The 27,122-nt window shown below is 41.0% G+C and overlaps 1 protein-coding gene across 3 annotated transcripts in view; it reads right to left on the bottom strand.

Moving 5' to 3' along the window:
* Positions 1–27,122, bottom strand: part of angpt1 (angiopoietin 1) — a 251,885-nt gene that overhangs the window by 63,752 nt on the left and 161,011 nt on the right. For all 3 annotated transcript variants that reach the window (XM_061982606.1, XM_061982608.1, XM_061982609.1), the window contains exons 5-7: positions 26,847–26,962; positions 19,166–19,267; positions 5,644–5,810 (exon numbers count right to left, since the gene is read on the bottom strand). In XM_061982606.1, coding sequence (XP_061838590.1) covers positions 5,644–5,810; positions 19,166–19,267; positions 26,847–26,962 — 385 coding nt within the window. The remainder of the gene's footprint in view (positions 1–5,643; positions 5,811–19,165; positions 19,268–26,846; positions 26,963–27,122) is intronic.

The following is a 27,122-nucleotide window of genomic DNA, read 5'->3' on the forward strand; positions in this document are numbered from 1 at the left end:
GACGCAGCGGTACTCCGTTGCAATACACTTTTCCACTGCTTGTGGCAGTAATGACAATTAGGGCTGGGTATCGGTACTCGATATCTTTCAGGTTTCGACCGAAACAACCCGGTACCAAGTAGTATCGAAACTGCGTCTGTCAAACGATACCTGCAATCGGTTCTTTTTGTACCCAGATCAAGAAAAAATGACTGTTTCTATGGTTTTGCTCGCAGCCAATCACCGCAAGCGTCCTTCGATTCAATGCGCCATGTGATTGGTCCACCACCGCAAAAACAATAGTTTTTTATGGCGGTAAAGCGGGTTGAAGCAGTGCAGAATTGGCTGGTCATCATTCCGAGATGCCGGCAGCAAAACGGTCAAAAGGTGTGGTTGTACTACACGCCTGTGGTGCCGGGTACAAATGAATGCATACAATGCGGAAAGATTATTTCGGGGAAAACGGGGAATACTAGCAATATGATTAAACACCTCATCAAGCACGGAGAAAACTTAAGGGTGGAGAACTGTACTGTGTTTAAAAAGCCGGCCTCTACAATACCAGCATTGTCGTCGTCATCTCAACGGGACACTGCTCAACCGTCGATAACTTCAGGTAATATATAAATGGTTACTATGTTAACAGTACTCATCCTTTGTGTGGAGAGGTAGCTGATGGTGACCTTCTATCGCTCGGCTGTCAAGAGCCTGCTGACGTACTGCATAACAGTGTGGTACGCCAGCTGCATTGAAGCAAAAATAATCGGCTGCCCCCTCCCCTCCCTGAAGGGTTTACACAACTCCTGCTGCCTCAACAGAGCAAAAAGCATCACCAAGGACAGCACACACCCTGGCTCCCACCTGTTCGACCTGCTTCCATCGGGCAGGCGCTACAGGTGCATCAGAGCCAGACCAAACAGGCTCAGAGACAGCTTCTTTCCCAGAGCTGTCACCATCTTGAACTCAAACTTATAATAATAATTCACCCCTATACAATATCCTACCCTAATACCCTACTGTGCAATACGTTCGACACTGATTGTTATTTATTACTCTGGTACTCTTGTCTTGTTCTGTATATTGTACAGTATTTTGTATTTCTATAGTGTTTTGTATATTGTACAGGATTGCTTATTATCTTTATTGGATAGTAGTCTGTTTATTTTAATTGTTAGTTTTTTTCTTTATTACCTCTTGTGTAATTTATTTTTACCCCATATTTGTTCCCACTACCGCACCTTAAGTTGGAGTCCTTAATGTCGTTATATGCAAATATAATGACAATAAAGTCCATTCTATTCTATTCTATTCTAATAAAACATGTATTGTCAAGTAAATCATTTTTAGGCATGTCGTAGGCATGTAAGCTAACGCTAGCTTAACTTTCTCGCTAATTTTACTTAATTAGCAAGTTAGCGCTCTGCTCAGTCACATCTGTCATTGTTTTGTTCATTGGTTAGGTTACCGGTTTTAGCTTCTGTAGCAGCTTAATTACTTTTGTACTTTGTTAAGATCCAACTACGACTACCCATCTTGTTTGACCTGGCCTCTAATTATACATGTGTCCAGACATCCTCCACTCCAGCAGAATGAATATTTTCAACTGCTGGAGACACAGTAAGCCAGGAAAGGGTGCCCCAGAGAAGGCTGACATGTTAATATTTCTTAAAAATAACTGTTGAGGAGGACTGACTGGTCAGTGGTTACTTACTGTTTAGATTCAGAATGTTGGTTGGTTGTAATTAGAGATGTCCGATAATATCGGACTGCCGATATTATCGGCCGATAAATGCTTTAAAATGTAATATCGGAAATTATCGGTATCGGTTTAAAAACTATCGATATCGGTTTCAAAAAGTAAAATGTATGACTTTTTAAAACGCCACTGTGTACACGGATGTAGGGAGGAGTACAGAGCGCCAATAAACCTTAAAGGCGCTGCCTTTGCGTGCCGCCCCAGTCACATTTTATCTACAGCTTTTCACAATGCAAGGCATAATTGGTCAACAGCCATACAGGTCACACTGAGGGTGGCCGTTTAAACAACTTTAACACTGTTACAAATATGCGCCACACTGTGAACCCACACCAAACAAGAATGACAAACACATTTCGGGAGAACATCCGCACCGTAACACAACATAAACACAACAGAACAAATACCCAGAACCCCTTGCAGCACTAACTCTTCCGGGATGCTGCAATATATACCCCCGCTACCCCCTACCAAACCCCCCCCCCCCCCCCCCCAACCCCGCTCACCTCAATGTCCTCATGCTCTCTAAGGGAGAGCATGTCCCAAATTCCAAGCTGCTGTTTTGAGGCATGTTAAAAAAAAAAAATTCACTTTGTGACTTCATAATAAATATGGCAGTGCCATGTTGGCATTTTTTTCCATAACTTGAGTTGATTTATTTTGGAAAACCTTGTTACATTGTTTAATGCATCCAGCGGGGGCATCACAACAAAATTAGGCATAATAATGTGTTAATTCCACGACTGCAAATACCGGTATCGGTTGATATCGGAATCGGTAATTAAGAGTTGGACAATATCGGAATATCGGATTTCGGCAAAAAAAGCCATTTTGGACATCTCTAGTTGTAATGTGGTTTAAAGTTACACAGCCAAAATAATACTTTGTTGTACATGTTTGTAGAGTTATTTAATAAATATTTGAGCACTTTCAAAATGTATTTGTGTAAAAATCTTGAATGGGAAGGAGTGGTGACAATTACGCAACCCATTGCATTCTTTTCACATGATTAATATCGAATTAAGTACTGAGTTGGTATCGGTATCGTTTTAAGAGTACTGGTATTGGTACTGGTATCGAAAATGACAATATCAAACAAGCAGAAGTTTGGAACTCGAGTCATTGAGAAGCTTCTTAAGTGCAAAAATTATAACTAAAGTGGTGTAGCTGTATTTTCATTTGCACTTCAATTGTTTATTTAAGAAACATATATTATTATTTATGATACATTTAGTTAGAAATTCTTTATTTTAGCACTGCATTGTACGGTATACCGGTACTTGTATAGTACCGCGATACTAATGAATCATATTCGGTACTATACTGCCTCTAAAAAATAACGTTCATTTTCTACCACTTGTCCTTAATAATTTGACAAAATAATAGAATGATAAATGACATGTTATTGCATACGTCAGCAGCTAAATTAGGAGCATTTGTTTGCTTACTTACTAATAAAAAAAAAGTTGTCTTGTATGTTCACTATTTTATTTAAGGACAACATTGCAATAAGAAACATATGTTTAATGTACCGGAAGATTTTTTGTTAAAATAAAGCCAATAATACAATTTTTTGTGGTCCCCTGGTACCAACATATTGGTATCAAGACAACCCTACACTGCATAATTATATATAAATATATTCATCAGTTTTCATTTGTCCCTTTTGCAGTATATTTGATTAGCATTTATTTTTGTAATCAGCCTGACTGATTTTGTAATCAGCCTTGATAAAAAAATATTTGTGATTAGCAATTGGTTTTAAATCATTTAACAAGGTTTATCCTGTTTAACTCTTAGTAGGTTGGATATAATTATTGAATGCCATTAAAACCAGAGAAAGATTACTAATTCAGTGTTGATATTTGAGTCGTCTCCAGGCTCATCCGGAGTGGAAAAGTCGTGGCAAGTATTTAATTATCAATCAATCAATGTTTATTTATATAGCCCTAAATCACAAGTGTCTCAAAGGGCTGCACAAGCCACAACGACATCCTCGGTACAAAGCCCACATAAGGGCAAGGAAAAACTCACCCCAGTGGGACGTCGCTCGGGATGGTGTCCTGCTGGCCACACTATGGACTGGACTCTTACTATTATGTTGGATCCACTATGGACTGGACTCTCACAATATTATGTCAGACCCACTCGACATCCGAATTATATTCAACACAGGATGAGCAGTCGTGCATGCAGCCAACAGTCAGTAACAAAAACAATCATGACAAAAGGGCGAGGCAGGCATTTATAGAAGCCAGCTGATTGCTAACCACTACCATGTGTGGCCAATCTGCCAATCAGCGGCAGGTGAGGGGGAAAAAGGCGCTCTGGGAGACATGCAAGAAAATGGACCAAAAACAAGAGCGCCACACAGGAAATAAACACAAACTAAGGAAACATAACAAGATGTGATGTGACAGACCGTCAGGGTTAGAGTTAGGGTTAGTGGAAATTCGTTAAGCGTGGTCAAGCCTGAAACCAATTAGCCACGATAAACGAGTGACGACTGCACACAAAAATGTCACCATTTAATACACCTACTATAATCCTATATAGAGATGTCCGATAAATGCTTTAAAATGTAATATCGGAAATGATCAGTATCGGTTTCAAAATTATCGGTATTGGTTTCAAAAAGTAAAATGTATGACTTTTTAAAACGCCGCTGTGTACACGGACGTAGAGAGAAGTACAGAGCGCCAATAAACCTTAAAGGCACTGTCTTTGCCCAGTCACATAATATCTACGGCTTTTCACACACACAAGTGAATGCAAAGGCATACTTGGTCAACAGCCATACAGGTCACACTGAGGGTGGCCGTATAAACAACTTTAACACTGTTACAAATAGGCGCCACACTGTGAACCCACACCAAACAAGAATGACTAACACATTTCGGGAGAACATCCGCACCGTAACGGAACATTAACACAACAGAACAAATACCCAGAACCCCTTGAAGCACTAACTCTTCCGGGACGCTACAATATACACCCCACCCGCATGTCCCCAATCCCAGGCTGCTGTTTTGAGGCATGTTAAAAAAAATAATGCACTTTGTGACTTCAATAATAAATATGGCAGTGCCATGTTGGCATTTTTATTTTTTTATTTTGGAAAACCTTGTTACATTGTTTAATGCATCCAGCGGGGCATCACAACAAAATTAGGAATAATATTGTGTTAATTCCACGACTGTATATATCGGTATCGGTTGATATCGGTATCGGTAATTAAGAGTTGGACAATATCGGACATCGGCAAAAAAGCCATTATCGGACATCTCTAATCCTATACTATAACTTTAACATGTCTTCCAGGGTATGTGAAATAATACATGCTCGCTCTGAAGGGAAATATGTATATTTCCATATATAGTCGAGGTTTCTGTGGTTTATCCGTTACGCAGTGCTCAATACCGGGGTAGAGCGGAATATACGTTAGGTCAGGAAAAAACACAGAGGCTATTTCATCCATAAAATCCCCTGAAGAGCAGTGAAACCTGCAAAACAGGCTCGTGGGGATGAACTAGTCTCTGTGTTTTTTCCTGACCTAATGTATATATTTCCATATATGTTTAATTCATCTGATTTTGCAGGCATGTCAATTTTAGCCCACACTGCCACACCTAAGGTCAGACGGACGTTTTATAAAGCCTAAAATAATCCAACTCCTGTTTTTATCCAGAAAGTAGCATTTCATTTGCCAACATCGGAAAATACAATCTGGATGGGTTATTTTTGATATTCTAAGATGCACAAAATACTACTTGTTACACATTCCCACTCAAGTTCAGAACTCTCTTCTTAAATTAAGGTCCAAAAAGGCTTCCACATGATGTCTTACCAACTATAAAAATGCACAGAAGCGCATAAATCCGTTGTGTGCGTAGCAATGTGAGCGGTACCTGTAGTTCTGTTTCTCACTGCCAATTTGAAAGCGATCATACAGCGAGAAGGCTTGGTGTCCGTCCCAGTCTGTCAGCTCCACGCGAAGGACATACTGCCTTTGGCTGGTCAACTGGTAGACGTACTCGTTCCCCAGCCAGTGCTCTGTAGATGTGCTCCCAAAACCCTGAAAACATGGAGGAAAAAACAAACTGATAATCGTGAACCGGAACTGCTGTCTTAGACAGTTGTATCTGAAAAGTGAATAACAACACAACATGATTGTGACATTCTCTGGTTTGTTTAAGTCTTAATTATCATAATCCATCATCTGTTTTGGACCTTTTTGTTGTTATTCATTGTGTTACGTGTTTTTTCCTGGTTACTTTTCCTGTTTTTGGTTGGTTCTGCTGTGATTCTACTACTGCTGTTCTCCTCACTTGTCTCTTGTTGGCCATCAGGAGGCCCACCTTTCCCCGATTCCCAATCAGAAGGATTTATCTGGCAGTCTTGTTCATTGTCCAATGTTTGAGTTGTGCATTGTTAAGTTTTTCCGTGCCTAGTTTTTGTCACATATTTTGCTCACCTGTGATCTACTGCTGTATCCATACTGGTGGTTTCTCATTTCTACTACCTGTTAGAATAATTACCGTATTTTTCGGAGCATAAGTCGCACCGGAGTGTAAGTCGCACCTGCCGAAAATGCATAATAAAGAAGGAAAAGAACATATATAAATCGCACTGGAGCCCGGCCAAACTACGAAAAAAACTGCGACTTATAGTCCGAAAAATACGGTATGTGTAAAGTTATCACACAACTTTAGTATGCTTAAAGTCCGTTGCTATAGTTATTAGCTATTGTGCTCAAGTTAGATTGCCAGCCGTCTCTATCGGTGTTGTGTCCAGACTCGACCAACTGACTGCCAAGGCCGAACACCGCCATGACGCAGACAGAGCAGAGACAAGGCGATATCACCAGTGTCAAATCATTTTCATTTATTCTATAATCATATATTGTGTCTAACTGAAGTTGTCGAGATTACCCCCTTCCCTCAGCGACAGCTTCAGTGATGTAACAGGGACCTTCCAAATAAATAAAGGAAGCACGCGGGCTGGACTTTTAGAACGTAGTTTGGATCTGTAACTAGAATACAGCCCAAAACACGTGTCTCCTCATGAGCTAAATTGAACTCTGTCTCTGCATGATTCCTTGCTTCTTGTCTGATTGTTAGATGTCATCAGTGTTTGAACCCGACACTACCTAATTGTAGGACTTTTACTTGTACTTTGCCTGCCTCCTCTGCATCCTGGGATCACGCAGACCACAACCATGCGCAACTGCAACACTAATAAAAGTAATACAACATTCATCCTGAGCAGGTATAGGTGTTCGTATCATCTCCTTGATTCGAGCACAAGTCATTTTGCAGACATGTCAGTTCAGAAACATTCCGTAGAAGAGATTAATTGATGGATTAATTTAAAACAAATTAATGGAAGTAAGTTTTTGTTTAAAAAAGGTCAAACTTTTGGACACACCTTCTCATTCACAACACAACTGATGGTCCCAACCCCATTGGTAAAGCATAAAAATCCACTAATCAACCCTGATAAGGCACACCTGTGAAGTAAAACACATTTCAGATTACCTCTTGAAGCTCATCGAGAGAATGCCAAGAGTGTGCAAAGCTGTAATCAGAGCAAAGTGTGGCTATTTTGAAGAAACTAGAATATAAAACATGTTTTCAGTTATTTCACCTTGTTTTGTTAAGTACATAACTCCACATGTGTTCATTCATAGTTCTGATGCCTTCAGTGACAATCTACAATGTAAATAGTCATGAAAATAAAGAAAACGGATTGAATGAGAAGGTGTGTCCAAATTTTTGTCCTGTACTGTATTTCTCTGTGTATATCTCTGGTATGTTTCCCTTCCTACTTTACACGTCATCGCTTAACAGTAACCTTTATCATGCATAAAATAAATAAAAGACTGGAAATAATCCACAAATTAGGAATTTTGTTCTTCCAATAAAGGGAAGGGATAAGTCGATATTATTCATTCAATTCAAGGAAGAATTCATTAAAACAATGACATAGCATGTCGCAAACTTGGTGAAGCAATTCGAGCGTAGAACTTCTAGTCTGCACCGCGATAACGCCAGCCAAAGATGTTAAAATAATATCTAAACGGCGATTTGCCCGTGAAAATATAGAAAAATCTGCTGATGTTGTGTTTGATGGAGATGCAGCTGGAAGGGGATACCGTAGGAGTCAACTCTTCAAGGTAATGCTGTATATGTTGTATTCAGGCATCGGATTCCAAAGGACAGCAGGCAGTGTGCAAGTGAGATTAGTTTTTAATTCTTAACAAGGCCCAAACACAAAAAGAAGCGTGCCGTTGAAAAGCGTTACTTTAAAACTGTTGTACGCCAAATAATCACTTAATTAAATATTCAAAGGGTGACTGTACAAATTGTGTGTGGTGTGTGGACTTTCCTCCATGTCCGTGGTGGAGCACATGGAGACAAAGGCCCTGCCCGGATGTTGGCTGCAGGGTGTTTGAATGTTTTACTAAACAGATAATTATGTGAGGAAATAACAAACCCAGAGATGTTTGAATGTGTATCTACTGTCAGCGTGCCTGCTTGTAGGTCTTGTTCCTCACATATTGGCCAAAAGTATTAAAGATACTTTGTTAAGTAAAACCTCGCCTTGCTTTTACTGAATAGTTAAGCGAGCCGCTTATTAAATGGGTCTGCGATTAGTGATGACAGCAGGTGGAGACACCGATCAACAATCATAATCCGGTGTGTGAGCTCAAGCGCCCCTAGCAAAGAGAACGTAAACGAAGGACGGCAAGGACTGCTAGAATCGGAACTAAACACAAAACCTAAGAAAATAACAAAATATGACAAAACGTGAGTTGACAGGTCATGACAGTATATTACTCAATACTTCATAAAACTACTGTAGTTGTTTGCATTGCATGTATTGCTTTTATACAATATTTCTTATCTAAAAGTTAGTTCTTTAAAAGGCATGTTACAAATAAAAACAATACGCAGCAAGCACAATTTTTTTTTCAACTGTTTTTTTTTTCAATGGAAGACATTGATTTGAGATACAAGAGTTTTGAGTTAAGAGCTCAATCACAGAAACATTTAAGCTCATACGTTGAGGTACTACTGCATTTGATAATTATATGTTAAAAATTCACTCTTATTTTTAGTCCTGTCACTCGAATGAGTCATCTTCAGTTTATAGCAGACCTAGGCAAATTAAGGCCTTAACGGGCCACATGCGGCCAGTTAAGCTTTTCAATCTGGCCCGCCGGACATTCCCAAATAATCTTTAAAATGGAAACTGTAGCTGCTATTATGATGTGCAGTGATGTTTTCAAATGACCGTAAGTCTTGAACTATACAAAGTATTTCAATGGTTGGAATATGTGCTTTTGCATGATATACTAGTTATTATGGTAATCTAATTAGTTACTATGGTCATCTAAGTCACAGCAACTCAGACGAGGCACCAAGCAGTGTGGGAGCGTTTCCACAGAGTGTTTTCAGAGCGAGCCTGGAAATGCGGGTGTCAGGGACAGACGCGGAAGGAGATTTTTACAACAAAGTTCTAAAGCTTAGTGATATATCAGATACATCAAATTGTAAGTGTTTTTTTTCGTACCCTTCGCGTTCATATTTTGCTGTGTTTGCATTTCGCTTGATTGTAAAATATGTCAATCGAGAGGGGGTGTGACATTCATATGTTGTCAATATTCAGTGTTTTATCGTTCATAGTTAATATTGTAAATCCCACATTCTTTATTTTCATGTAAATTCTGGCTGTCTCATTCAGTAAAAAAAATTAAATTTCCATTCCGTTTTTTAAGGCGGTCTATCATAACATTTTTAGCATTCAATCAGACGTTATTGTGAGGTTTTGTATTAGTGTTCCTAAAAATAGATATACCGGCCCCCAGACACCTTTTTTTCTCTAAATTTGGACCCCGAGTCAAAATGATTGCCCAGGCCTGGCTTATAGGAACCAACATGATTGCCTGTTATCGGCCGATACACATTTTAAGTGGTTAAATATATTTCATATCAGTTTTGCAGTTGCAAAATGACAAAAATGTAGGTTTATTTTTAGAGAGTTACAAGAAAATTACACCCATTTGGAGGATGGCCTACACATTTTTTTTTTTCCATGCTTCTCTTCCACTTAACTCACACATGCTAAAGCCATAATGACTTAAAGATTCCCTTTCCCGAAATAATGTTTATGCTGCTCGTTTAAAACCTCCTTAACAAAACAACTGCAGAGTGTTTTTTTTGTGAGGAGAGTGGCGAGGCCGAGTACCACCTATGCAAGAGGTGGAAGGACACTAAAGCTCAGAGAGAAGCAATCCAATCGAAAAAGGGAGAAAGGAACGTGGCGATGATGATGATGATGATGATGCTCTGTGTTTGTGCTTAGCGTGTGTGGGGATGAGGAATGGGAAGGAGGGAAAGTAAATAATGAGCATTCTTGGGGTCTTAGGCATGTCCTGCAGAGTGGGTGGAAGAGCAAGTGAGTAGGGGCCCTTTTTATAGCTGTCGTCTTTATATTCATTCCTGAGCGAATATCAGCGTGGTCTCCTATTGTGAACCAGGGTTTATGTCAACAAGGGCCTGGAGAGAGCAGCTTAAGTCCAAGCTGGGTTTGTATAGTTTAGTACCTCCCACAGCTTTATATCAGAGGGGTGTCAAACCTACGGCCTGTGAGCTGGATCAGGCCCGTGGGCGGAGTTCGCTAAGTATAAAAATGAGCGGACATTATTGAGTGAAAGAAACTGCTGTTCTAAATGTGTCCACCAGATGTCGCAATAGCAATTACTTGTTACTTTGTAGATTATGCCACATACACTATATTGCCAAAAGTATTTGGCCACCTGCCTTGACTCACATATGAGCTTGAAGTGCCATCCGATTCCTAAACCATAGGGTTCAATATGATGTCGGTCCACCTTTTGCAGCTAATACACGTTCAACTCTTCTGGGAAGGCTGTTCACAAGGTTGCCGATTGTGTTTATAGGAATTTTCTACCATTCTTCCAATAGCGCATTGGTGAGGTCACACACTGATGTTGGTCGAGGAGGCCTGGCTCTCAGTCTCCGTTCTAAATCATCCCAACGGTGTTCTATTGGGTTCAGGTCAGGACTCTGTGCAGGCCAGTCAAGTTAATCCACACCAGACTCTGTCATACATGTATTTATGGACCTTGCTTTGTGCACTGGTGCACAGTCATGTTGGAAGAGAAAAGGGCTCGCTCCAAACTGTTCCCACAAGGTTGGGAGCATGGAATTGTCCAAAAAGTATCCTGGAGCATTCAAAGTTCATTTCACTGGAACTAAGGGGCCAAGCCCAACTCCTGAGAAACAACCCCACACCATAATTTATCCTCCACCAAATTTCACACTCGGCACAATGCAGTCCGAAATGTAGCGTTCTCCTGGCAACCTCCTAACCCAGACTCGTCCATCAGATTGCCAGATGGAAACGCGTGATTCATCACTCCAGAGAAGGCGTCTCCACTGCTCTAGAGTCCAGTGGTGACTAGCTTTACACCACTGCATCCGACGCTTTGCATTGGACTTGGTGATGTATGGCTTAGATGCAGCTGCTCGGCCATGGAAACCCATTCCATGAAGCTCTCTGCGTACTGTACGTGGGCTAATTGGAAGGTCACATAAAGTTTGGAGCTCTGTAGCAACTGACTGAGCAGAAAGTCTTTGCACTATGCGCTTCAGCATCCGCTGACCCCTCTCTGTCAGTTTACGTGGCCTACCACTTCGGGGCTGAGTTGCTGTTGTTCCCAAACTCTTCCCTTTTCTTATAATAAAGCTGACAGTTGAAATTTCTCGACTGGATTTGTTGCACAGGTGGCATCCTATGACAGTTCCACGCTGGAAATCACTGAGCTCCTGAGAGCGGCCCATTCTTTCACAAATGTTTGTAGAAACAGTCTCCATGCCTAAGTGCTTGATTTTATACCTGATTCCGATCATTTGGATGGGTGGCCAAATACGTTTGGCAATATAGTGTATGTAAAAAAAATAAACCACATGTCGAGAAAAATGAGCAAACTATATGAATAACATCCTGTAATTTGATTTTGATGTTATTTATTTATCTTGATGGATTGAAAATGAACACCAATGAGGTGACTGATGATTATGATCACATAATTTATTCAGAAAGTATAAATAACAACAAATAAAGAAATAATACTATTAACAGCAACATGTTAGTGTAAAAAAATAAAAATAAAAATAAAATATATGATTTGTACATTCTCAGAATGTGCTTGTTCTATTTTTAAACAAAGAAAACAATCTGAAGTTGTCTTTATTTTTAAGTTATCGTGCCGTGATTTTACCAGTCCGGCCCACTTGGGAGTAGATTTTACTCCATGTGGCCCCCGATCTAAAATGAGTTTGACACCCCTGTTATGTCCTAACTGAAATAGATAATATGGGACGAATACAATTAGCGCAAAAAACACCAAGAAATAATGGAAAAGTAGCAAAACTATGATTGTTTGCATGTAAAAACTACATTTGCACTCTTCCTGTGTGCTAAGAATAGCTTTCAGATCACATTTTGATTAAAAAAAAAATACATTCTCTCATATTCCAAATGCGCCAACATGACTGAAAGATTTACAAATCCTTTGAGTGCCTTTAAGCCGTGCACAAGCCTATGAAGAGCAAGAATGTGAAAAGTAACAACACTATAAAACACCATCAGTCACCTACAAACTGTTGAAAGAGAGCGGGATAGAACTTTGCTCTCGTGTTGCGCAATGTGCTGTGAATGTCGCCCAAAGGTTCACCGGTACCCCTCGTGTAATGTAATGCACTCTTTATGCACCTGTTCAGCGCTGGAAGCGTTCCATGTCGGCCCCATAGGAGCCTAATTCTGTCCGCCTCACCTCATGTTTTTTAGTACTATAGTGCACTTTTTTTCCCCTAAAGAAAAATGCAAGATTAAAAACCTTCCCCATTAAAATCAAATGTCCTTAAGGACAAAAAATGCGGAATTAAACCAAATTGTCGTTAAAAAAAAAAAAAATCACATTTGAATCAGGAGTTTGGCTACCACAAATAAATGACGATAACTGTCAAATGACCGTCAACCTATGTTACCATTTCAAAAAACAGGCGTAGATTGTTTCTTTACAAATTACATTATGATGTCATGTACGTCCAAGACCCCGTTCCTGCAAACACATTTTCGGCCTGTGGGAAACACTATGTTTTACCTAACACGTGGGTCAGCAACCCGCGGCTCTAGAGCCGCATGTGGCTCTTTAGTGCCGCCCTAGTAGCTCCCTAGACCTCTTTCAGAGATGTGTGAAAATGGAAAAAGATGAAGAAAAAAAGAAAAATTGTTTTAATATATTTTCTGTATGAGAACAAACATGACACAAACCGTCCTAATTGTTAGAAATCCCACGTCTATATTAAACATGCTTCATTGTTGAGTATTTGGCGAGCTCCGTTTTGTCCTACTAATTTCAGCGATCCTTGAACTCATTGCAGTTTGTTTACATGTACAACTTTCTCCGATGCTGCCACAGAAAGACGTGTTTTACGCCACTCCTTCTTTGTCTCATTTTGTACACCAAACATTTTATGCTGTGCGCGAATGTACAAAAGTGAGCTTTGTTGGTTTTATTGATTGGTTGGAGTGCTTATTAGGCATATTTGGTCAGTGCATGACTACCAGTGTTGGGACTAACGCGTTACTTTGTAACGCGTTACTGTAACGCCGTTAGTTTCGGCGGTAACTAGTAATCTAACGCGTTATTTTTTATATTCAGTAACTCAGTTACCGTTACTACATGATGCGTTACTGCGTTGTTTTACGTTACTTTTGATGTAGTATCAGCTAGAAACAGAAGCGCTGCGGTGTCGTTCTTCTGAATCTTCCTCTGTCACAAGCCGGAGAGAAGAAAAGAGGCGCGGTCTATGTGTGTGTCTGGGTGTGGGTGTGGGGAGGGGAGGCACACACGTGATCTGCGGTTTGATATATGAAACAAACAAAAAAAAAGTTGTTGGCACATTCAGTCCACACACAGCGTGGTCATGGCGAGCGGAGTAACGGAAGAGCTTGAACGCCCCGCGCCATTGAATCGGTGTGTTTATAGGTGCAGACTCGGTTGTGCAAAACGAGGGTTTTAAACACATGCTGAACGTGCTTGAGCCACGTTACGACATCCCATCGCGCACCCACTTCAGCGATAAGATTGTGCCAGATCTTTATGAGCAGGAGAAAAAAAAAGTTGTGGATGAACTATCCCGAGCATCATCTGTTGCGCTCACGACAGACGGGTGGACGTCCAGGGGAACTACAAGCGCTCACTTCATCACAGCAGACTGGGAGATGAGAAGACACGCCCCCTCTACGAGAGTCACCTTGCGCAGGTACTGACACAAGCAGTGGAGGAATGGAAGATAAAGATATCCCAGTCACACGTGATGATGCCAAAAATCAAATAATTACAGAGAATGAGGCAGGACTGGGACCACAGATAGGTGCTTTGCTCATGTAGTGAATTTGGCATCACAGAAGGGAATCTCAGTCAATAGGATGGAGCACCTCCTTGGGAGGATCAGGAAGGAGGTTTCCTACTTCCATCCAAGCACAACAGCTGCTCATGTGCTTAAGACAAAGCAAGAAATGCTAAAGCTGCCTGCTCATACATGATGTCCCAACGAGGTGGAACTCCACTTATGATATGTTGGAGCAGCAGGCAGCTATATACTCTGCATTGACCCACAACACCCTGAAGACAAATGTCACCCTGTCTGATGATGATGTGAGAGTGGCAGATGAGGTCCTCCAGGTGCTTAAACCCCTCAAAAGTGTTACATCTCTACTGAGCACTGAAACTTCCCCATCTGTGTCAATGATCCTGCCACTGAAAACAAGGATTCTACAATCCATGGCTCCAAGTGTGGAAGACGGCAGCATCACTCCAGATGTCAGGCTTTATTTCACTACCTATGTTTCAAGGAAGATGATGTGCCTTCTTATGTTGCACTTTAACTTGTTTTTTTATTAATGGTCATTGGTCCAAGTTTAAAGAAAGGAGGAATGCCTTTTTATGTTGCACTGTTTTTCATTAATTATGTTAAAAGGAAAATAAAAATGCATGCCAAGTTGATCAACAGATTGTATTATTCTCCAGTGAAACAGTACTGAAATGAAGGCTAAAAGGGCATTAATGGGAGCTTTAAAAAAGAAAAAAGAAAAAAAGAAGTAACTAAGTAGTTACTTTTCACAGTAACACATTACTTTTTGGTGTAAGTAACTGAGTTAGTAACTGAGTTACTTTTGAAATAAAGTAACTAGTAACTGTAACTAGTTACTGGTTTTCAGTAACTAACCCAACACTGATGACTACAAGCAAATCGATGCCAACATTCTATTTAGGCTAGCTGTATGTACATATTGCATCGTTATGCCTTGTTTGTAGGTATATTTGAGCTCATTTAATTTCCCTTATGTCAGAATAATTGTATCCAAGTTATCACAATACTTTGTGTTGAAATGAGTTCTCGGCGAGAAGACAAAATCTGTCTTTGAACCTGCCAAGAAGAAGGCTTGTAAAACTCCACTGTGTAGGATGGGAAGCAAAATGAAGGTGTTCTGTTTCTTTCATGTATTGTAATCAACAGAAAGATATTGTCTTGACCCAGGAACTACAAAAGCGAAGAGGAAGCAGGACCAGACACCCCTCCAGGCACCACTTCTTTGAACTGTTTTACGACCTTTTCTGTGAACTGTTTACGACTTTTTCTTTTGAACTGTTCTGTAACAAGGGCGATGGCTGTTTACGACCCATGTCCCTTAGAAACAGCTGTTGCCATGGAATCAGGGAAAGTCCAAATAAATGAGGGGACGTACAATCTTTCGTCAGAGCGTGCTGAGACACTTTGCAACACTAAGCCAAATTGAATTCTGTCTCTGTTTGATGTATTGCTTCTTGTCTCGTTTCATAGATGTCATCAGTGTTTGAACCTGACACTGTACTTATATCCTCTGTGTATTTAATTTATATTTGCATGTCTCATAACACATTATCTGTATGTAATATTGGCTGCATTCCAGATAGTTGTTTGTGTGCCACGTTGTTCCAGACCACTGCAAACGTTACTTACCGGTACAAGAAGACAGCCTGCCGTTTCCTTAAACTTGGACACACACATCTATACCTTTGGTCATTCTGAGCCAGTAATTTCCAGGAGTTATCTCATCCTGTGAGAAGCCGCCATTGTACTAATGTTTTCCAATGTTGCAAAAATGTGTAGAATAAAAATTAAAACACAACATTTCTGTCAACGAAGATTTGCATCAGCTTTTGATAGTAGGCTAAAATAGCTAATGTAGACCCCTGACCAAACATAATAGATAATTGTGACTAATAATTGTGATTTCAACATTGATCAAAATAATTGTGATAATTATTTCGGATATAATCAAGCAGCCCTACTTACCAGAAATGGAACAAATGTTTTTTTTTCCACATCCCAATAAATCAGAGGTCTAGTTGTTGTCGTCACCATGGAAATCAAACACTGGCAACTCCAATTTTTTTGCAAAAGTTAGTCGTCTGGACTGACATTTACTGTGGATGCTGAAACTGCACACTGCAATGATCAATGTTTATTTCGTCACATTCTATTATGTCCTGCATGACTATCGTAGCGCTACGTTAGCGATCGCATCTGCGCTGTCACAGCTTCAATCGATCCCAGTCCTTGTGCAAACATTGCATCACACCAAAAACATCAATACACTATTAAAACGGCGTAGGGAAGCACATGCAAAACAAGTAAAATCAACAGATGGTAACAATATTTTCTGACTTAAAAAAAAAAAGTGTTATTATTAGCAGGAGTGTGAGTTATGCGATAGCTTGGAAATGCTCTCACTTGTAAGGTCCCTAAAAGCCATTGAAATACTTTTCAAACTGACAGGTAATAACTACACATCAGCGCTGACGACTGAAGGGGAAATTAAACCAGAGACAGAAATCAGATTACAGGGGAAAGTCTAAACATATAGTCTATCTCAGGGGTGTCAAACTCATTTTATCCCAGGGACCGCACAAAGGAAAATCTATTCCCGCGCGGGCCGGACACGTAAAATCAAGGCATGATAACTTAAAAATAAAGACAACTTCAAAATTGTTTATATTGGCCAAAAAAAGAACAAGCATATTCGGAAAATGTACACATGGCAAATAATCCTCTTGGCAAAACACTTCAAGTTAGTAGAAAACTCTGAGGAACAAATTGGGGCAGTTTCCGAAACACGATGAACTTAGACTATGTCTCAGTGTTTTTACAAAGCCATAAAACTTTAACCACTTCCTGTTTAGCATTATCATGTTGGCAGTTCATTAAAGACGTGTTTGGAAAAGCAACCGAGTGTTTCCTCAACTGCCACAACACATTCATTTACCATCATTCAAATAATAAGATTATAATATCATCAAAACAATGATCAAAATGACACCATAATAGCCGAATTAAAGGTGACATAACTCATACTTGCCAATCCTCCCGATTTTCCCGGGAGACTCACGAATTTCAGTGCCCCTCCCGAAAATCTTCCGGGGCAACGATTCTCCCGAATTTCTCTCGATTTCCACCCGCACAACAATATTTGGGGCGTGCTTTAAAGGCACTGCCTTTAGCGTCCTCTACAACCTGTGGTCACGTCCGCTTTTCCTCCATACAAACAGCGTGCCAGCTTTTACACACACACAAGTGAATGCAAATCATACTTGATCAACAGACATACAGGTCACACTGAGGGTGGCCATATAAACAACTTTAACACTGTTACAAATATGCGCCACACTGTGAACCCACACCAAACAAGAATGACAAACACATTTCGGGAGAACATCCGCACCGTAACACGACATAAACATAACAGAACAAATACCCAGAACCCCTTGCAGCACTAACTCTTCCGGGACGCTACAATATACACGCCCCGCTACCACCAAACCGATCCCTCCCCCCGCCACCTAAACCCCTCTGCCCCCCCATCTCCTGAATTCGGAGGTCTCAAGGTTGGCAAGTATGACATAACTACAAACCTAACCATTGTGAACATGGAAGATGTATTCATAAAGTGAAATAGAACAAACAACAAATGTAGAAAACACACATTTTTACAATGGAGTTCAGGGTGCACATCGTGCCGTCAACAAACTGCGCGCGCTGCACGGATATCTAACGACAAAGACGATGGTCATGTTGCATTTCACCGTTCCGTTATTTTTATCTGTCGAGTGGATAATTTACAATACAAAAAGGTATTGTGCGTTGCTACATCATTAGTCTGTTGCCAGCCACTAGAGTAGCGGCAGCCAATCCAGAGGGCGCTTAAAAACAGCTGACACGTCATCTTTAAACAGTGTCATTTGTGACGTGGGTTACACTTGAATTGCTATTGCGACATCCAGTGGACACATTTAGAACAGCAGTTTCTTTCATTAAAAAAAAATTCAGCTCACGTTATCCTTAAACCTATTTTGCGGGCCGTGGGCTGGATTAAACCTGTTCGCGGGGGACTGATCCGGCCCCAGGGTCGTACGTTTGACACCCCTGGTCCATCTGATAATAAATTATCATTCGGCTGCAGATATAGGAAGGTGGCCTAGTCGTTAAGAGTGTCCGCCCTGAGATTGATAGGTTGTGAGTTCAAACCCCGGCTGAGTCATATCAAAGACTATAAAAATGGGACCCGTTACCTCCCTGCTTGCCACTCAGCATCAAGGGTTGGAATTGTGGGTTAAATCACCAAAAAATGAGTCCCGGGCGCGGCCACTGGTGCTGCTCACTGCTCCCCTCACCTCCCAGGGGGTGATCAAGGGTGATGGGTCAAATGCAGAGAATAATTTTGCCACACCTAGTGTGTGTGTGACAATCATTGGTACTTTAACTTTAACTTATATAGCGGCGACTTATACAGCAAAACCACTGCTTTAACCGCCAGCAATAATAAATCTAATTGTCCAGAGCATCGACTAGAAATGTTAACACTGCCTTTCTAAGTGGCGTTGATATGTTTTGCGTTGACAAAACGATGGCGACTTGCTGAGCACGGTCCTACAGATGAAATGATTGTTGTCATATTTACACACAATAATTTCCTGTTTGAGATGGGAAGAATAACAGCTTGGCGCCCTGGACTATGTTTCTTATATATAAAAGGGGGCTGAAGCTGTGGAGGAATAACATCTGGATGAAGTTTTCTAACCGGATCAGTGGACCCTGTGTTTTTTTTTTTTTTTACTTTCCCCGTGTGCACTCACGGCCAAAAAGCTCATGATATTTGTCAAAACCTGATTGCTAAAGTCGTGTTGCAACGGGATGTCACGCTCTTTGCCGTGTAATGTTTGTTTTGCGCGTGCACGGACCACCTGTATCTTCTCCGGATGTGCAGGTAGTGTGGGTGTATGTCAAGTCTCACCATTTTGTATTCCTTCCACGTCCTCTGGAAGTCCACACTGCCATCCTCTCTACGCTGTATGACCGTCCATCCGCCGCCAGCTGTTTCCATGTTGCAATACACCTAGAAAATGTAAAATAGAATAAAAAAAAAAAACACAGTTCAAGAGTGCAACACTGTTTTCAGGATTTATTAGATGTAACACAATATTACTCGAAAATAGCAGCGGTTTTGGATGCGCACATTGAGCTGGACTAAAACATCAAGACGTTTACTAACACTCATCATAGGCTAGGATGTCTTGTTCCTTTTGGGCCCCTAATGATTCATGTGAAGGGTTCTTTTACCAGACTGGGCTAATAATACAGCTTAAATATTCAGTGATTTTGTAAAAATTATTGCGCAATTTGGAATTTATTTTGGACTTTCTGTCATTTACAGCGGTTCAGAATTCTATATACCATATTTTCCGGACCATAGGGAGCCGATGAGCGGGTCTATTCAGGTCTATTTTCATACAAAAGGCGCATTAAAAAGGTCATATTATGATTATTTTTTTAATTCAAAACATTTCCTTGTGGTCTACATCAGTGATTTTCAACCAGTGTGCCGTGAGAGATCGTCAGGTGTGTCGTAGGGAATTGTGTAATTTCACCTATATGGGTTAAAAATATTTTTTGCCAACCAGTAATTATAATCTGCAAATGATGTGTTGTTGTTGAGTGGTCGGTGCTGTCTAAAGCTCGGCAGCGTAACCGTTTAATACTCTTCCATATCAGTAGGTGGCAGCCGGTAGTTAATGGCTTTGTAGATGTCGGGAACACTTTGTGTGAGACGACAAGGGTTTGTCGTCGTATCTAATGCTTAAACCAAAAATAAACAAAAGGTGAGTGCCCCTAAGAAAAGGCATTGAAGCTTAGGGAAGGCTATGCAGAACGAAACTAAAACCTAACTGGCTACAAAGTAAACAAAAACAGAACGCTGGACGACAGCAAAGACTTACTTACTGTGGAGGAAAGACGGCGTCCACAAAGTACATCCGAACATGACACGACAATCAACCATGTCTCCACAAAGAAGGATAGCAACAACTTAAACAGTCTTGATTGCTAAAACAAAGCAGATGCGGGGAATGGCGTTTAAGGAAGACATGAAACTGCTACAGGAAAACACCAACAAAACAGGAAAAGCCACCAAAACGGGGGCGCAAGACAAGAACTAAAACACTAAACACAGGAAAACGGCAAAAATCTCAAAATAAGTTACGGCGTGATGTGACAGGTCGTGACAGTAGACCTACTTTGAGACAAGAGCTATAGTGATGCATGGTTGGTTATGCTTTAAAGTCATATCCAACAATTGCGACAACTTTTTACTGTGAACTGAGTTTCATTTTTTAATGATTTCTGCTGGTGGTGTGCCTCTGGATTTTTTCAACGAAAAAAATGTGTGGCTCAAAAATTGTTGAAAAACACTGGTCTACATAACATGTCATGGTGGTTCTTTAGTCAAAATGTTGCATAGATTATGTTTTACAGATAATCTTCAAACCGCTTTCTGACAGTCGCTTCAGGATGCGCCGTTTTGTGGGCGGTCTTATTTACGTGGATCACCTTCGGCAGCGTCTTCTCCCCGCCATCTTTGTTGTAGCGGTGTAGCGTGCAAGGACGGGAGTGGAAGAAGTGTCAAAAGATGGAGCTAACTGTTTTAATGTCATTCAGACTTTACTAAAAGTCACGGCGCGGACTCGAACCTGCGTTTCCTCTGCAGCTGGAGCTACCGGAACCTCCGCTGGCAGCTCGCTCAGACATGCCCCTGCTCGCGCTGAGCGCAGCACGCCCACGCAGCAACAAGCCTGCATCAATCACTAATCAGCGCACCTGGACCTAATGAGAGGGAGCGGCATAAAGACCAGCGGACCCGAGGAACCTTTGCCAGAACGTCGCTCATCTTCCCAGTAAGCATCACGTCTGGCATTCCCTCCCCTGTGCTTTGCTTGCCTTCTCTTTGCTCTCTCCGTGTCTCCCTTGTTCATATCCCTTGTGTCTCCTGCAGTGATTTCCCTGTCATCCGTGATCGTGTTTTGCCTCTCGACATCCATCCGGATTCCTGACTGCCTTCCTCGATCCTCGACCCCTGCTCGGACACGGACCACGCTGCCTCGCTCCTACCCTCAACCCCTTGCCTGTTTACAGACTGCCTCTTCGCCTTGCCCCCCCCTTGCCCCTTGATTTGACGAAGGATACATCCAACACTCACAGACAACAACCCCTGGTAACATTTACACTATTAATTATACACATAGCCTACACCCATTCACTTAGGGTAGCATACAAACGCCATGTAATCATCAAAGTTTTGAATAAACCTTGAAAACCGCAGTTCTGACTTGGTTGTCACCTCCTTCCCTTCTCTGTACACAACACTTAAATCAATAACGGAGCAGCATTTTCTCATCCGTGGCTCACTAGTGCGACAACAACGCCGGAAATGTGTCCCGTGAAAAACCGTCCGACCGGAACTCTCTAATAACTAAAGTTTCTTGGGTGAATAATGTAAACTCACGACACCGGTATGTTTTAGCGCTTTCATGGCGAGTTTACTGACATATATAAGTAAGAACTTTGCACTACTTTATATTAGAAATGGCAACAGCAGAGGGTGAATGTCCCATAACAAGAAGATAGTGAAAAAGAAGAAGCTTATCGACTACGGCATCATCACAGACTACAGTGGCGGACAAGCGCACATTTTCAGGACTTATACAGATCTCAAATACACATCAGCGGGTACCAGAAGGTAAGAAAAGTTGGTTTTGCATAATATTGTGAAACAAAACGCCAGATAATATGTCTGCTAATGGGTGTAATTTTGCGGTCCTTGTACACACACCATAGTAATACTTGTATCTCTGACTACGGTAGGCGTAATGGGCCGACAATCTATCAAGCGGTGCGGCTTCAAAGTCGTACTAAAACATTTTGACAGATTTTTGAGTGCTGTGTGTAATGTTCTTTATTTTCAATGGAACATTTAAAGTTTCGGTGTTGCTTACTGGCGTAATATTGCAGTCTACACGTATCTCTTATGTGTGACTGCCATCTACTGGTCACACTTATCATTTCACCATGCACCAAATAAAATTGATTCAAGGTCGGTAAGCACAACCAGAATGATTCCATACATTAGGCGCACCGGGGTATAAGGCGCACTGTTGATTTTTGAGAAAATGAAAGGATTTTAAGTGTGCCTTATAGTCCGTAAAAAACGGTAAAAGATCAATATCCTCCTGAGAACCAGCCCCCTCTGCAGTGGACCTTTGTGTTTTGCGCACCTCAAAAGGACAGTGGCTCTCAGAAGGATACACAGATGTACCTCAGCTTACAAGTTTTTCGGGTCTTTTGACTAAATGTAACCCTTCAAGTGTGAACAGAAAATTGGGGTGACCAGCCTTTCCACAGCAAGTTGGCGTAGCGCAGTGATTTTCAACCAGTGTGCCGTGGCACACTAGTGTGCCATGAGAGATCGTCAGGTGTGCCGTAGGGATTTATGTAATTTCACCTATTTGGGTTAAAAATATTTTTTGCCAACCAGTAATTATAATCTGCAAATGATGTGCCGTTGTTGAGTGTCGGTGCTAAAGCTCGGCAGCGTAACCGTTTAATACTCTTCCATATCAGTAGGTGGCAGCCAGTAGTTAATTGCTTTGTAGATGTCGGGAACACGTTGTGTGAGACGACAAGGGTTTGTCGTCGTATCTAATGCTTAAACCAAAAGTAAACAAATGGTGAATGCCCCTAAGAAAAGGCATTGAAGCTTAGGGAAGGCTATGCAGAACAAAACTAAAACCTAACTGGCTACAAAGTAAACAAAAACAGAATGCTGGACGAAAGCAAAGACTTACTGTGGAGCAAAGACGGGGTCCACAAAGTACATCCGAACATGACATGACAATCAACCATGTCCCCACAAAGAAGGATAGCAACAACTTAAATAGTCTTGATTGCTAAAACAAAGCAGATGCGGGGAATGGCGTTTAAGGAAGACATGAAACTGCTACAGGAAAACACCAACAAAACAGGAAAAGCCACCAAAACGGGCGCAAGACAAGAACTAAAACACTACACACAGGAAAATAGCAAAAATCTCAAAATAAGTCACGGCGTGATGTGACAGGTCGTGACAGTAGACCTACTTTGAGACAAGAGCTATATTGATGCATGGTTGGTTATGGTTTAAAGTTATATCCAAAAACGTTTTACTGTGAACTGAGTTTCATTTTTTAATGATTTCTGCTAGTGGTGTGCCTCCAGATTTTTTCAATGAAAAAAATGTGCCTCCGCTCAAAAATTGTTGAAAAACACTGGCGTAGCGAATGTCACAGTGAAACCCGTCAAATCTGACCAAAATATCCATTGTATCACTCGATACATTGTTAGGTCCATCTAGCGAGACATAACTTTGTTTTTCCAACCTTGGGCAGGAAGAAATTGAGTGATGAAGGAGAAGAAGCAGATGATTTATTGAATAATTATAAAAAAATCATCAAAAAACATTGGCTTAACATTGTAAATGCTCACCATACAGAAGCACAATGACTTGATAACACCAGCCAATAGGCCGATAAATTCCAGTTCTTTGTTGATTTTTTTTCTCCTCTTGCTCCTTTGCTTTTTGTCCCCAGGAGCCTCCATAGCTTCCGCCCTATCCCTTATTTCCGTAGCGGCACACCGAGCAAAACATGGCTAATGCTAACGCTAATTCCAAAGAAAAGAAAAGAGTTGTCAGTCGTCTGGTTGTGCGGCAACAGCCGAATGACTGCACGCTGCAAAGTTTGTTTAAAAAGGCAGCAGCACAACCAACTTACTCCAGCATCTAAAACCGAAGCCTCCAGTCGAGTGTGGGAAATGCAACCCTTGAACAAGACTGCAGCAACAAACAAACTCCAACTAAAGGCAGCTGACTGTGGTGAATCATTTGCACCAAGTATGTATGATGATGCCATGTAAGAAAGAAGCACTTTGGAGAACAAACACTAAAGCAGTCACTCTGCACAGAAAAAAGCCTGCCTTCAAGCTCTTACTAAAACTATAGTCTTTTCAATGTTTTACTGTCATTTGCATACAATAATAAAATAATAATACATTTGTGTTAAAGAAGTATTTTGTTCAAGATAAGATATATTTTAAATTTGCACTTTATTAATCTCAATGTTGGATATTATTATTTATTTGCATGCAATGTGCAATGCCACATCTCTGCTTAGAGAAGTAATTTGCTAAAAACAGAAGTATTGCCTCCCAGGAAGGTTTTAAGTTAGCTCTTTGAAAAGTATTCCATAACATAATTTATTATTAGCATATATAATTCTCGAATTAATCGCAATTCTTATATGTAACAATTTTTTAATCGAATCAAAAAACAAAATAATCCATTTGTAAACGTTTTTAATTTTTTTATTTTGTACTGTCCAGTCACTCAGGCAAATCTTATTGTTGTACAAAACCCAACACCAGTGAAAATTGTGTAAATCGTAAATGAAAACAGAATACAATGATTTGAACGATTTTCAACCTATATTCAATTGAATGAACGTTCGACTTGAAAACGTCATTCTTTTTTGCAAATATTAGCTCATTTGGAATTTGATGACTGCAACATGTTTCAAAAAAGCTGGCACAAGTGGCAAAAAAAGACTGAGAAAGTTGAGAAATGCTCCTCAAACACTTATTTGGAACATCCCACAGGTGAACATGCTGATTGGGAACAGGTGGGTACCATGATTGGGTATAAAAGCAGCTTCCATAAAATGCTCAGTCATTCACAAACAAGGATGGGGCGAGGGTCACCACTTTGTGAACAAAGGTGTAAGCAAATTGTCGAACAGTTTAAGAACAACATGTCTCAACGAGCTATTGCAAGGAGTTTAGGGATTTCACCATCTACGGTCTGTAATATCATCAAAAGGTTCAGAGAATCTGGAAAAATCACTGCACATAAGCGATGATAATAGGGACCTTCGATCCCTCGGGCGGTACTGCATCAAAAAGCGACATCAGTGTGTAAAGGATATCACCGCATGGAAAACCACTGTCAGTAACTTCAGTTGGTAGCTACATCTGTAAGTGCAAGTTAAAACTATACTATGCAAAGCGAAAGCCATTTATCAACAACACCTTCGCTGTGCCCGAGCTCATTTAAGATTAACTGATGCAAAGTGGAAAAGTGTTCTGTGGTCTGATGAGTCCACATTTCATTAAATATCTTATTTTTGCATTATATTCAATTGAATATAAGTTGAAAAGTATTTGCAAATAATTGTATTCTGTTTTTATTTCCAAATTACACAACGTGCCAACTTCACTGGTTTTGGGTTTTGTACTATCAGTCGTTCACTATTTAGAAAGCACAGAAAAGAGAAAGACGTGTTCTTATCCCACTTAGGGATTGTGGATGATAGGCACAATTCCAAAAAGCTTCTAGGATAACCTTCTAAAGTTCTGACCTCAAGCCTATAGGATGTTTGTGGACCATGCTAGACCGTGCCAGGAAACCAACCAGTTGAGATTAACATTGCCAAATGTGCCAAGAACAATGTTTGCCAGATTTGGCAGGCGCTTAGTCGCGGTAAAACCTGCTAAGAGACAATTACCCAAGTATTTGTGGGGGTGTATGAATACATTTCTGAAAGAGTATGTAGGGTTTTGACCCACTTGTAAAGCCACGATGATGTAATGCATTGCACATTTGATGTGATTCTGAGCAGCTTCAGAAACAATCAAATCTCAGTTGGGTTTGGACACTTCTTTTTCAAAGCTTCAAGGGTGAATCATGTTTAGAATTAGTGTATCGTTGTCCCACTCAAAACTAATCAGTGTCTTCTTATCCTTTATCAACTCCTCAGAGGTGTTCCTCAACAGAGGGTTCAGATCAAAGTAGAGGTCCGGGATGGACACATACCAGGAGACACCTGGCTGTAATGTGGCCCTTAACCTCGGACCTCTGTGTGCGTAAGCTGATAATGCAAGGCTGTGAATCTATCTGTGGTGTTCCTTATTGTTTTGAGTTTGTAGACCCCAGGGTGGAGTAGGGAAGGTCTCTCACCTCAGCAAGCCCGCACAGCTGAACACACATGGACACAGGCTGGGTATAATTAAGGAAGTACCCTTGACACAATCATTTCCAGGAGACCGTCTCACATTCCTCTCTTTCACGCAAACACGCATACGACCACTAGTGACCGTTCTGCGATGATTCCAGCAGCGCCATCGCCATGCCGGACCTTGACAGATAGAATCCACTTACACCTTCTCTAGACCTCTTCATTTATCAAATTATCACCTTCATTAATCAGCAGTTGGCGGACAGTGGCGAGGTTAAGAACACACCTATCTGCCCGAGTGTCCCCCTCGTGTTCAGCTCCATGTCTGATTCACACCTCACCCCTTCATAAATTCCTCCACTTTCAAAGCTGCCAAGTGTATTCACAGCTTGTACTCATCATTCGCACTCGTCGGTGGCAGATGTCCCGCAGTGGCTCAGTGTCTTTAGCTCACTCGCAACGAGTCAATTTGATCCAAGTCAAAGAAAACATGTCCAGTCCTTTTAAATCAAGGTAGAAAGTGCCCAGACAAAGTGATAAAAAGCCCCAACATCTCATATGACAGTGAACTTCTGGCGAGAATATATTGTGGCTTCCTACCCGTTTGTTTTCTTGCTGGTTGATCTGGATGTTGTAGACTCCGTTCTTATGAAAGCCTGCCTGGTAAAGGTCGGCACAATCGCGGAACTTCTTCTCTTCGTCCAACGGCTTTGGAACTGTGGGTACAAAACATTCAAACATTAAAGTCACCGAAATAATAAAAGAAACACATTTTGCAGCATATCGTAGTATTCAATCACTCGACGGTAGGGATAGGTACCGAATTCCGTACTTTTATTAGGTACCGACCTAATTCCATAGGCACTACCGTATACC

This window comes from Nerophis lumbriciformis, linkage group LG21 (genome assembly GCF_033978685.3).
Source record: "Nerophis lumbriciformis linkage group LG21, RoL_Nlum_v2.1, whole genome shotgun sequence".
Taxonomy (NCBI): domain Eukaryota; kingdom Metazoa; phylum Chordata; class Actinopteri; order Syngnathiformes; family Syngnathidae; genus Nerophis; species Nerophis lumbriciformis.